Here is a 13,133-nt window from a genome sequence, read left to right on the forward strand (position 1 = left end):
CACTTTATTTTGTAACCCTTCGATGAGTGGTGCTGTGAAGGCTGTAGATTTAGCAGGGGCGTGATAAAAGCATAGGGCAGATCTTAGAGGAGTAATCTCTTCCGCTGCGTGTTTAAAATGCATCTCTCTGCATTAATTTAAATTTGTGTTGAGGGATTATAGTTAACCTTCAATCCAAGTTGGACCCAAGATGTGATCACCATTTATGAAGTTAAGTATATATGTAATCTTTGCATAAGAGGGTTTTGAGACTGTAAGCTATTCAGGCTGGGTAACATGCCATCTCATGTACTCATGTACCACTGAACTCAACAAAGCACAGCATTTGTCTTGGACCTCTAGACACTTATTTAAATCATACAATGATAGGAGTACAAGGTGATGCAGTCTTTTCTAGATGCTGTACAGTCACTGTTAATTTCCAGCTTTGTGAGTTGTTTTAGCTAAAGTAATGACTACTGTTAGCAGTAGTTTTCTGAGGAGTACACACTCCTATTGGGATCCCTCTGACCAGTTATAGAATTACAGGATAAATAACAGTTAACAATTTCAGTATGTTTTTTCTTTTTCACTGAAATCATGCTGTGTACTCTTCTGTGTTTGCTGCTTTAAACAACTTCAGAACTTGTACTAAAACCATACCAATTATTTCTGTTTAGACCCATTCTATGTCTTCATCAAGAGATAAAGTTAGCTAAGTACTATGTTTATTTTTGCTTTAAAGTTTATTTTCAAGTGATACATAATAAGTTTATGGCATTATAGTAAGTTTGAAAGTCAAGACAACTTTACATCCCCTTTAAAATGAACAAAAATATTAACGAAGAGCAGTACAGCCAAGAAGAGATATGAAACATTGTTCTATTTAAAGCTAGTTAGAACATAAATTTTTCAGCTTGTTAAAGGAGCTTAAGATGTGTTTCCTGTATGATAGTACTCTTTAACAATTCATAGTTCTCATATCAGGAGACTGCAAAAAACAAGCTTATTTTTTCAGGAAAATATTTTAGCTATGTTCTCAGTAGAATATACAGAATGGATTCCTTCATTTCCTCCTCCCACTCTAAAATGATTGCCAGCTGCAGGGTAAAGGCTTTCCTTTTCTCTAGCTGTACACTTCATACATTATCACCGTCTTTCATAAGTTTTGTGGAATCCAGTGTGGTATTTCAGAAATGACATGTGGTCCTTCATGAAAGTCACCAAATTCTCACCTTTCAAGAATTTCCAAGCATTCATTTTAGGCAAAGATGCTTGAAAGGGCAAACATACTAACTGAAATGGTACCGAATATTATTGGTCATGAAGTTTTTATCATTTACTGTGTCCTAAGAAATGTCTACATTTATACCTACATTTTGCATTTCTCCTAAGAAAGCAGCACTGCTGGTAATGAATAAAGAATGAAGAGCATAAAAATTTTAAAGGCTAGGCTATTTCAGAGATGCTTTTTGTAAACTTTTGTATAAGGAGGTTTCCAGAAGTGGAATGACTTCACCGAAATGAGTTTTGCAGTGGAAAGATTGCATTAAAAGTAGCTGTGCAAAATACAAACAGCAAAGGCTGCAAGAACATTGAGTCCTAAACCGGGCATCTTCATACTAAATCATAGCCAGTTGTGCTCTTGTGAAAGCTAATCCTAAACATCTCTGAACATTTACTTTGCCACCATCTGGCACTGGCTAAATTGAGTTTCCACTTTTGTATGAAGAAATTTGAACAGTGTTCTTTTTTTTTTTTTTTCTTCTAAATAAAAGATCTCTCCATACCTAAGCTTTTCTTAAAGCTAGCCCTACATGTTGTTTACTCAGAAATCTGCCCTTCTGTAAGACTGAATAAGGCTCTTGAAATGTTCATTGTAGTTACAATACTGTAGCTTAGCTGCCCCTTTGTTTTGTTAATTAGTTTCCCATAAATGTCAGTAGAAGTACTCTGTCGTAACAGTCTTCACAGTTGACAGCTGATGGACTCCCAGAGATCCCATGTAAGCCATGTTTACAGGCTTAATTTTTATAGTTTGGATCTCTTTTAAAATAGCTTAGATTAGGCTAATGCTTAATAAAACCCTCATGCGTGGTGTGAATTTTCTGACTTTCAATTAGTATCTCCAAGGGGATCACTGAGATAGTGTTTCCCACTCTTCCCCAACTCTGCTAATTTTTTTGACCTTGACCCTGAGCCGGATGTATTTGCACCTCGCTACTAGACGTCTTGCTGCAGCTTATAGGAATGCAGAAGTCATGAAAGAAATTTTGTCAGCGATCCTGTAATCTTTCAGGAAACATTCCCTTGTTGCACTGTCACCAGATCCTTGACAACACTGTTGAATCTGGAATGCTAGTGTAAATGGGTAACCAGCCAGCTTTTTGCTGTCCTTTCGACTCTGCCAGACATGGTGACAGAAAGGGATGTGCCAAGTCTGTATAAGCATTCCCATTATTGTTACTTCTAGGTGATCCACCTTAAAAAGAAAAGTTCAGAATGAAGCGGTTAGTAGTCCATGGCTTGGGAAATAATGTCCTGTGTCTTATGGGGTGAGAATCACTTGGTTTTTACAGAGCATGTAGAGCTTTTGACAATAGTTGCCTTGCCTTTTGACAGGCTTTGCTGGTACTCCGGGATACCTTTCTCCAGAGGTGTTACGAAAAGATCCTTATGGAAAACCTGTGGACATGTGGGCATGTGGTAAGACATTATTCTAAAAGATGATGATCAGTCCACTATAAAGTGGCAGAGAGAGATGATGTCCAGAATACACAATATTCTGTATCGGATAATATGTATTTTGTAAAATTCAATTTTAACTTTAGAAGAGATTGTTGGATTTTTTGTCACTCTACCAGCTTCTTTTTTTGTTAAATATTTGTGAAGGTGTGTTATCATGGTATTAATGGCCATGACTATACAACACACTTTCACAAAGTATTAAAAAAATAGCTGCAGACACATGATGCCCAACTAGTTAGAAAACATAATAATTCATACTGTGAGCTGGCCCCTAGTTTTGGTTCACAAGCAGCCTAAAATCTGATCTTATCAATATACTAGAACTGCAGTTTTAAACTGTGAAACCAAATGTTTTGTGAACTGGAGTATAGAACAATTACTTTATCATCCAGTTCTTGAAACAGTGTACATTAAGGTACTGGCAAGTGGCAGCTACCTAGCTGAGAACAATTGGTGGTTTGCTTACTTTACTTCTATCCACGCTTATTTGGTTGCATTTATGAAAGCACTTTTCTTCAGTCATAGTGTATCATCTCTGTAAGACTAGCAGATAGAATTTTTAATTTCCTATTGAACATACATATCTATATACAGATAAACAGCTGCTCAAATTTTCTTTGCATGCAATTAGTTAAAACACAATCTTACAGACACCAGTACAAGCCATGATAAAACTAGAGATTAAAAATACATTTTCTTAAACATCCATGATCACTGAAAATTATTTCTCCAGCTAGCTAGGCATTTTCACTGTTCCTGATCTGATGTTGTGTCAGATACTCTTAATTGCCCACACTCTGCATAGGAGGTTATCTTTTGAACCCTATATTTACTGTTTTCTCCAGTTTGAATAGGCAGTATTTTTCAGTAGCTGGGATAATACTATGGAGCCATTTGTTTTACATGGTTGTCAGGTGCAAAATTAATTTCTGGGGTTTGTTTCTTGAAATCACTTAATACTACTGTGAATTTTCTGCAGGTGTCATTCTTTATATCCTCCTGGTGGGATATCCTCCTTTCTGGGATGAAGACCAGCACAGGCTTTACCAGCAAATCAAGGCTGGTGCTTATGATGTACGTACCATACTCTGTCTATTCAATTATTTACAATTATACCTCTAAACAGGAGTTTTCTAAAGTGAAAAGTGAAATTAGAATTGCTTCCAAAAAACCTTTTTGGTATTGGTTATTTTATGAGCCACACAATATAGCAAATGTTGCTTTAGTAACATGAACCTTATTGGGATGGGAACATGCTATGCTAATTTAAATCTGATTTCTGTACGGTTCTAAGCTTTCATTGTGTGGTCCTTCTATGAATCATGCAAACTTATGTTATCCTGGCAAGCCTGTTCACACCTCTGTGTTCTCCCAAGGGCCTGTATTTTTCCTTGTGGTTTATCACTTCAGCCAATTAGTTATTCTAAGTTGTTTCTAAGAAGCCTTAAACTTCCTAAATATACACCTTCATGCTGTTTTATTGCCTTCTTTTGGAAATACAGGCTGTTGTAGAGCTTTTCAAAAGGAATAGTTTCATTGACTATCTGTATTACAAGAAAAAGCATTACAACTGTTGGTAAGAATGGATGATTTGGTGACATCTTCAATTTTACAGCACCATCCATTTATATTATATTCAACAAACAGAAGGATGTTGGTCCTCAGTTTTAAGTAATTTGTGAATGCTGAAGAGGAAAAGACAGAACCTTGTATTTTTAAGCTCTTATTTGAATCTGGACCTGAAAAGGGTGTTTTTATGCTATGTCCTTTTAGTGAAAATAAACTTATGGTCTGTCGAGTCTTCTTCCTAGTGAACAAGTAATCATACAGTGAAAAACAGGGTGACAGTGGGGAATTATGATTTCAACCAAGAGGGCAAGAAATTAGGAAGCACAGAGACTGAACTATGCATCTGATTGTACATACATAGTACACACTTGTGACATGCTGTGCCTAGATAGTACCAAATTCCTGTTATTTAAGAGTAAATCTTTTTAATAGTGGAAAACACAAAATCCTCAAGGTTAAGGTCTCTTCACAAAAGCAGTTTAAGACATGGGGTTTTTTCATTCCATTTGTATTTTAGCAGACACTTTGAGAATGTGTATAAGTATTTTGCTCAGCAGGGAGGTGTTAAATTCATAACTAGTTAGATTTAAACACTGTAACTATACAGTTATGTATATCCTATGTATAGGATTTACATTGAAAGAAAGCAAACAAGGAGTTTGAATAATAATACTTAATGATTTTGTCTTTGTAAAAAGAGAAACTAGGACTGTATTAAGTGCTGTATGACTACATGCCTCTCGGATGACTGGAATTTGTTATTCTACCATTGTTATTTTATGCTATAAATTTCAATTGGCATCATGTTATTGTAAATATAAAAATACTGTGCATTTGAACCAAATAAATAAAAGGTCAAAATAGTAAAGAAGAAAAACATTATTTACAAAACTGGCTAATTCAAACTTTCATAATTGTGGCAAACTGCATTTTTCCCCTTAAAACTGGTTAGCTGTGCTAGCAATTAACATTACAGAAACAGTATTAATAAAAATCCTTAGATAAAATCTTGTAAAGATTGTACCAGATAATATACATATACGTTTTGTTTGTTTGTTTGTTTTTTAAGTTTCCCTCACCAGAATGGGATACAGTGACTCCTGAAGCAAAAGACCTTATCAATAAAATGCTTACCATCAACCCAGCAAAACGTATCACAGCATCAGAAGCACTAAAGCATCCATGGATCTGTGTAAGTAATTTCCACAGATTTAAGCAGATAATTTGGCAGACAAATCAGTTTATGGTTTACTTCAGCATATAGTGAAGGTGTTTAGAGGATAATTTTTGTCCTTACTCATATAACTATGTAACTAAGGGAGTGTAAAATCGTAATTACACAGTCAATACTGTCCTATATTGAGGTCTCAGCCTGGGATTAGATTTTTGCAGAAATGAACTCCTTTGCCTTGACTTTGTGGTGCAGAAGTTCACTGCCAAATGAGAGCATTATTTTAAATTCTTGGAGAAAAACATGTACAGGAAGGTAACTTGGAGTTAGATAATGCTTTACATCTTCTTTCCCTATAACCAGTATGATAATAAGTATGAAATGTAAAGACAGGAAATCAAGACTTTTTAAAAGTCAATTTACAGGTAGCAGAGGCTGCCTGTTACTTGGATCAGAGACTACTTTTGATTTCTCAGGACATTCTACACTTCGACTTTGCAGGTTGTCTGGGCTGATACTTTGACAGTCACAGTGAGGCATATAGCTGGCTCCCAACTCTATTCATTCCCGTAGGCCGCATTATCTTGCCTTTAAAATTGTGATGAAAATAAAGTTGAGTTACAGGGAAAATGCAGGTACTGCTGAATTTTTTCTGAAATATTTCCTGCTGCTGTACCTCACCTAATATCATTAATGCTAAAGAAAAGTTTCCTTCCCATTTTAAAACATATTTTCCAAAATCATAATTCAGTATATTACTTTGACTATATTTATGCTGCATAACCCAGGTTCTAAGATATTGTCTTTTAATTAGTGCCTCTTTCTTTCAAGAGGACTTTATGCATGGAAAAGGCTGAGTAAAATGAGACTTTGGTTTTGTCCATTCGGAAATTTCCCAGGTGTGTAGAAACCTTCACAAAGGGATAATCAGACAGGGTAGAAATGAAAGGCACAAGTTTTGGACTGTGTGGATTGTAATACGTATGTTGGAGAGTAAAACAAACGCTAGACATATGGCTGGTTGCGTTAAAATTATTCTTTTCTTCTTGTCTTAGCAACGTTCTACTGTTGCCTCTATGATGCACAGACAAGAGACTGTAGATTGCTTGAAGAAATTCAATGCAAGAAGAAAACTAAAGGTAAGAATGAAATCTTCAGCAAGGATGAGCAGTTAATTTTGGAAAGATAAAAGAATGTTGGCTTGTGTTCCACATGTAAAACAAATGATCCCTAAGCAAATCTTTTCTTGAATATTATGCTTTAATGAACTGTTTGATAGATAATCAGCTTTTGGCATTAGGATCTTAAACTTTTAATGAAAGTGAGTGGAATGTGGCATAGTTTTGTTGGATTCAAAATAATAACAATCATCTTCATTTATACATATTAAAATTATTTTGTTGAAGAAAAGTCCTTAAAGTTATTCATTTCAGTTATCCTTTGTTTTCTCTGGACCAGACAGGATAACTTTGCGGATCTGAACTTTTCTAATTAGCATATTACAAACAAACTCTTCTTCCTACCTAAAAAAGAATCTAAGCACATGAGTAGAGTCTGTTTAATATTCAGCTATGTATTTTGCTGGTAGTTACTGTGCCTGTGAGTACTCGTGGTTTGTGCATTACATACCAACAATTGGTAAATAATCGAGATTATCAGGATTGCTGATAGGTGTGTAATTAAGATTAAATTAGAGTTTACATGCTCATGGCATCACATATTATAGGTAATGCACAGACAATCCATTCTTTCAGAGTTAATATAGTAATTGATGTAATTTATGCGTGTTTCCCTTTTCGTTGTGTCATGTTCACATTCAGAGTTTTATATAAGTGTGATGCTAATTTGAGAAAATGTATGTGTACACAGGGGGCCATTTTGACAACTATGCTGGCTACCAGAAATTTCTCAGGTACGTTCATTGAGCTCCAGATTAATATAGTCTTTATGTTTTGATGTTTGTGATGACTAAGATCTAATTAGGATTCATTAGTATAGAAAGATCTTTGTTATTCAGGAGCATCTGAATATGGTATCTCTTAAATTGTTTCCTTTGCAGAACCAAAAGAGTTTAAGCTATCTGGGCCAGATAGAATCCTCTGTAGATGACAGTTAGTCTAATTTTTCAGTAGCATGTGAGTTCACTTTTTTTAGTGTTATCTGTCAGAAGACAGACAGTGTTTTCCTGTCTGTTTTGGTGGAGGAAAATTGAAAATAATGCATATAGTTCCACATGCATAAGTATCACCAAACAACATCTAAAAATTTACTTTTTTTTTACATACCTGAAATGTCATTCCAGGATTCTGTGGCATCCTGTATTTTAAAAAAACAAAATCAAAACATGTTCATTCTTTATCGCTTTGCTAAGGAGTAAGAAATGCAGTAAAATCGGTCCTTCTTTTCTTGTCTTCTAATGCCTAGCTTGATATCACAAGAGATGTTTCCTCTTTATGAAATACTTTTGTAGTGATACCCCCAGAGATTTAGATCTTTATACTAAACATATTTTAACAGCAAAAGCTAAAATAAGCTTGCTGTTAGGAGAGTTAGAATTGTCCTTAATAGTAATATTGCCAAAATTTTGATACCATGCTGAATTGTTCATTTTGCCATTTGAGATTTCAAGTTAATAGTGAAAAAGAATGCCAAATTTAAAAATCAGTAATTTTACATATGCTCCTATTCTATGATGTAACTGTTGAAGTGTAGCATAAATCAGTGTACGTATAAAAACATGATAGTGCTTTGGGCATGTTTTGAATAATAATAAGCACTGAATCATCCAAAATAAATTACGTAATTATGAATGCAAGAACAACTTGTTCGATTTGCATAGTACTTGAAATACAATTTTGGTCTTAGTTAAGTTCCTATATTTAGTACACACCTGTAACACAGAAGACAACATTTATGTAAATTACATTGGGTTAATGCTTAATGAATTGCCAGTATATGCCAATTCTTTTTAAAGGTGGGAATGCTGTAGGCTGTGTATCTTGTAAAAATGAATTATTATTAAATATCAAACAAATACATCATTTCTCATCACTTTTCATAACTATCACTGTATATATGTGTAAGGGTCAATTTCAACTTTCATAAACCAAAAAAAGCTGAATTTTAAAACAGTATTTTGGCATGAAAAGCAAACAGGGGGTTTTTGGCTTTGTTTTGGATTTTTTTTCACCTATTATCTCTGTTTTACACCATAATGACCCATATTTTTCACTGATTACATTTATTTTTTCAAGTTGTTTATTCATTGTATTTCATTGCAAAGCATGCTTTTGAAGGTCATTTGTCCATAACGATGTGGTTATAAAAGTGTTTTATTTTCCTTTTTCTTTCTTCCTTTTATGTGGAATGTATATTTCTTGTGAGGTAAGACCCTCAGCACGTGAAAGGAACATCTTTTTTCTCTTCTAAATCAAAATTGCTGTTTGTCCTAAATCACTTTAATTTCTACATGTTGTCACAACACCATTTCTTTTCAGTCTGCTTTCTGGCCTATTAGCGCTGCCTTAGGTTTTATTTATAGCTATTGCTTGTAGTTGCAAGAAATCTTTCATTGTGGGCTTAATTTAGAATATGCTAATTGCTTTGCTACTGCAAATTTTTTAAATACTTGATTTATATGCAGTATCTGTGCTTAAAGAAAGATGCATCAAAATATTATTAAAAATACATTCCAAGCCAAAACTAACAAAGGCAGTTGATATGGAATATATCCTGTAACATAAAATACTGCATAATAATCCATACTAGGCACATTTTGAAGGACACGCTGCCAATGCCATAAACACAATACTTGCAGTTACTGCTTTTGGTGCCCTCATTTTTTACTGGTTTTCATTTAATTGTTTACATATAACATGTAATGTTTGTTAAGCATTAAAGAACTCAGAAGTTTTATGCACAAATTTAGCAAAAGAACCTAGTTTGCTATGAACAGCAGCCTATAAGAATTAATTTATGTTTTCCCATATTTTTTAATGGCTAACAGTATAAAACAGACTTCAAAAGCAATGAACTTCTGGGTTTTTTTGGCCTCAAGTTTTAGAAATAGCTCCTCCCATTTGCTTTCCCTAAGTGAATTTCTGAAGTTAACGGAGTGCCCACAATATTTGTGGTACTGTAAAATCAAAGGCCATGTTGCATTTTGTCCAGTTAGCACAGATTGCAACAGGATATATACTATCTCAAAAATCTATGTAAACAAATTTATTTTCACTATTAATTTACATGTTTCTTTAAATAAATACAAGCAGTGGTCCTGTTGCATAATACAGGAAAATTTATTTTTGTTCATTTTTGTTATAAATCATGGGCCTTATGAGAATTTTAATGGTAGTGTTGGCTGCTGTCCATAATTAATAAACTGCATTTGGAGGGCTGATATACTAATGAAATTATAAACATTAACCTGGTTTCACTTTCCAGGGTTTTTTTTAATGTAAACAACATAATAATAGACATTAGTTACTTCTGTATTTCAGTTTCTGAGGTGATCTTACATTTTCTGTACTCTGAACCAGAGCTAAATGAGCACTTAATGCAGATGTAGCGAGAGAACAAACCCCCAAGTACAAAAATTAGCTTCAGGTTTAAACCACATACTCAGTAACTCAAATATCTTCAGCTGGTTTAAGCAGCCTTAGGCTTGCAAGGTCCAGTAGATGTTTTTTGTTTCCTCATTTTAAAGAGAAGGATGCCAGTATTAATGGGAACTCCATGTCAGGAATGTCTCCCTTTGATTATTCCAGATTGCTAGCTGCAGCATTACCCTTTAAAAAAGGCTTTCTAGTTCTAAGCAAAACAGTGTATATAGAACAACACTTTCTTACAACCTAAGCCGTGATACGCTTTCCAATACGATTGGGTCGTAAGCAACAATAAAAACAAAACACACCAGGCCTGTTTTGTAATTTATTATTTATTCTTCAAGTCTTTGGCAGTGAGTCATGCAGCATTTACGCTTTAGTGAATAGTTCATTTGAATTTGGTAGGTCACCCAGCATGTATTTCTGCTGTAAATGTTTTCAGGTTCAGAGCTGCCATGTGCTTGTTTGCACAATAGCTCTCCAAATTTAGTAATTTGGAATGATTTGGCCCTGTTCTTGGTGCCAGTTTTAAGTGTTGGAATTTAAAGCCTAACACATGGATAACATTATAAGTGAAATTCTACCCAACAGTCCCCACCGCTTTGAAGAAATTTCATCAGTGTGCAATAGGATTCAGAAAATATCAGGTTTTATTAGAAGATGAAGCAAAGCCTACCATTTGTTATTATTAACTCCTAGGAAGCACTCCTCCAAAACAGCACTTTGCTAGCAGATTGTTCTTCCTTTCTTATTTGCAACTTTCCTCTCTTTTCATGCAAGGTGACTGATGCTGTCACGGTGGGAAAACCCCAAAGAACCATTTCCCAGAGGTGTTTTTTTAAAACCCGGTTTACTTTTCATTAGGTGGAATAGATAGTATTGTACCACGCTAAGCTCTTTAGGTACCTCGCTGATTTGGTATTGGTTACTTTTATGTCAGTTATATTAATAACATCATTAAGATACCAGTGGTCTCTACAAACACCTGGTCAAAGTCCCTGCCATCAGAACAGTACTTTTTTGTAGTCATATCAAACTATCCCCATCAATAATTGTAAACATATTGCAGTTGAAAAAATTATTGTATCCAAAGGTGCTTCTCTTACACTCATCCTGCTTCCATTTCCTCTATGGTGCCCAAGGAGGTCTCTCCTTGTGTAAGTACAGTTATCCTTATAGCTTTAATCAATGGAAAAAGAGATGTATGATAATCTTAAGTATTTGTAGTTACTTAAATATTTTGTTCCCTATACTCAGAGCAAGAAAAGGAGGAAATAAAAGCTGTAAACTTATCAGCAGCTGGGAGGCAATGGGGGTTTGCTGCCCAGCTGGTTGACCTCAGTGGTAACGACCTGACACTGAAATTATTTGTCTCGTTTTACAGCAGCCAAGAGTTTACTGAAAAAGCCGGATGGAGTTAAGGTAGGTTAAATGTGCTTTAAAATATATTTTATTAGTCGCCACCTATCTGTAGTTTCTGCCAGTTTTTAGAATTGATTATTGTTATTTTGTTCCATTATATGAATCGTTAATAAGTACTTCTTACTGTATATTTGAAGTGATTAAAGTTAGTAGGTGAAACTTAAAAATGAAATAAAAGAACTATTTGAAAAACAAGCATTTTAATAAGGGAAAGATAGAAAACTACTGGAAAAAATGCTTTTCTTGCTATTTTAATGAAGGATTATTGTGTGATTAATGACTCAATGTTATTAATTAGGTTATAACTATAAATAATGGTTTGGTGGTGGGCATGTTAGCTTTCTAGGTGTCAGTGTTATCTGCAGCTCTATTGCCTCTGTCTTTCCCCTTGACTTTTCATTAGATTTCATGGAAGACCAAAAGTTTACTGGTAGGCTTGGCTCCACATGAGGTGTATTCTGCCAGATGTACTTGCTATATCTGGCAGAACTTGAGGGGTTTACTATCTCAACAAATCAGCTCATCCTGACTAATAGACCTTGCTAAGAAGGGAACATTTTGGCAGCTTTCATACATGATTTAGAGTTCCTATTCTCATGTCACCAGATCCTGCAGGAGGAGAGATGCTTCAAAAATGAATGTTCTGGATAAATACTTTGAAAAACAGCCAGAAAAAAAAAAAAAAAATCACTTAGCAATGAAAAATACTTTATTTCTTTTCTCAGGGGACTCCTGAAGACTAAAATTAATGCCTCAAGCTTTCATTATATGATTCAAAAGATATTCTTCTGTACTCTGTGCATTTACTCAGAAGTATGTCTTTGACCTGAATTTTAATTTTCTATTTAATCTTAACTTTTTAGTTTAACTAAACATTGTATACTGAAATACCAGATTCATAGTATCTTTGTTCCTGTTCTCCCACATAGGCACACTTTTCCTATCAAAAAAAATCGTAACTGACTTAAAATGAAGTGAGTACACTGTGATTTCAATGCTTCTCACTACCTAGTAGATATCCTAGTTACATGGAGAAGCACATATTCAGCACTATATGATCATTCCTGTGGAAAACCCTTAACATATTTATTTGTGGAATATATAAATTTTATGTACTCTATCTGACCAACTTTTCCTTTTAAATATCATTCCTCCTACAGGTCTACAATGGTATTTGTTATATCTCAATTTTTATTATAATATTGGAAACAATTGTTGCCAAAATTTTGCCTAAATTACACTTGTTGGGATTGGATACTTGATTTTCAACATATTTTATGTGTCTGCTGTGTGCATGGTCATGTGGAGCAAAAGGAGTAAATTTACATCTGGGGAAGTTATTTTTGTCATTTCTGTAATTGAGATACTATATATTCCGTAGCATTTTTCCACCCCTTCCTACAGCTTAAGCTGTCTTTTTCTTAAAAGAAAAAAAAAAAAAAGCCAAAACAGAAATATACTGTACTCCATGCATTGATACTTCAAATCCAACCAGTCACATTTTCTTCTTTTCCTTTCTCTCTGACTGGTCAATTCAGAAAAGGAAGTCCAGTTCGAGTGTTCAGATGATGGTGAGGATCTTTATCGACAGATTTTTTTCCTCCTGTGAAACGTTCACACTTAGAAATCAAACAGTTGCG

General features: G+C 34.5%; 1 protein-coding gene across 39 annotated transcripts in view; it reads left to right on the top strand.

The window, feature by feature from the left end:
- The window catches only part of CAMK2D (calcium/calmodulin dependent protein kinase II delta), a 165,432-nt gene that overhangs the window by 115,802 nt on the left and 36,497 nt on the right, over positions 1-13,133 (top strand). For 12 of the 39 annotated variants that reach the window (XM_074905178.1, XM_074905180.1, XM_074905184.1 and 9 more), the window contains 7 exons: positions 2,602-2,685; positions 3,707-3,801; positions 5,366-5,488; positions 6,523-6,606; positions 7,337-7,379; positions 11,456-11,493; positions 13,032-13,064. In XM_074905178.1, coding sequence (XP_074761279.1) covers positions 2,602-2,685; positions 3,707-3,801; positions 5,366-5,488; positions 6,523-6,606; positions 7,337-7,379; positions 11,456-11,493; positions 13,032-13,064 — 500 coding nt within the window. Of the gene's footprint in view, positions 1-2,601; positions 2,686-3,706; positions 3,802-5,365; positions 5,489-6,522; positions 6,607-7,336; positions 7,380-11,455; positions 11,494-12,160; positions 12,188-13,031; positions 13,065-13,133 lie in introns of all 39 variants that reach the window. The other 27 variants (XM_074905185.1, XM_074905192.1, XM_074905210.1 and 24 more) reach the window with 6 other exon arrangements.

Source organism: Athene noctua, chromosome 4 (assembly GCF_965140245.1).
Source record: "Athene noctua chromosome 4, bAthNoc1.hap1.1, whole genome shotgun sequence".
Classification (NCBI taxonomy): Eukaryota; Metazoa; Chordata; class Aves; order Strigiformes; family Strigidae; genus Athene; species Athene noctua.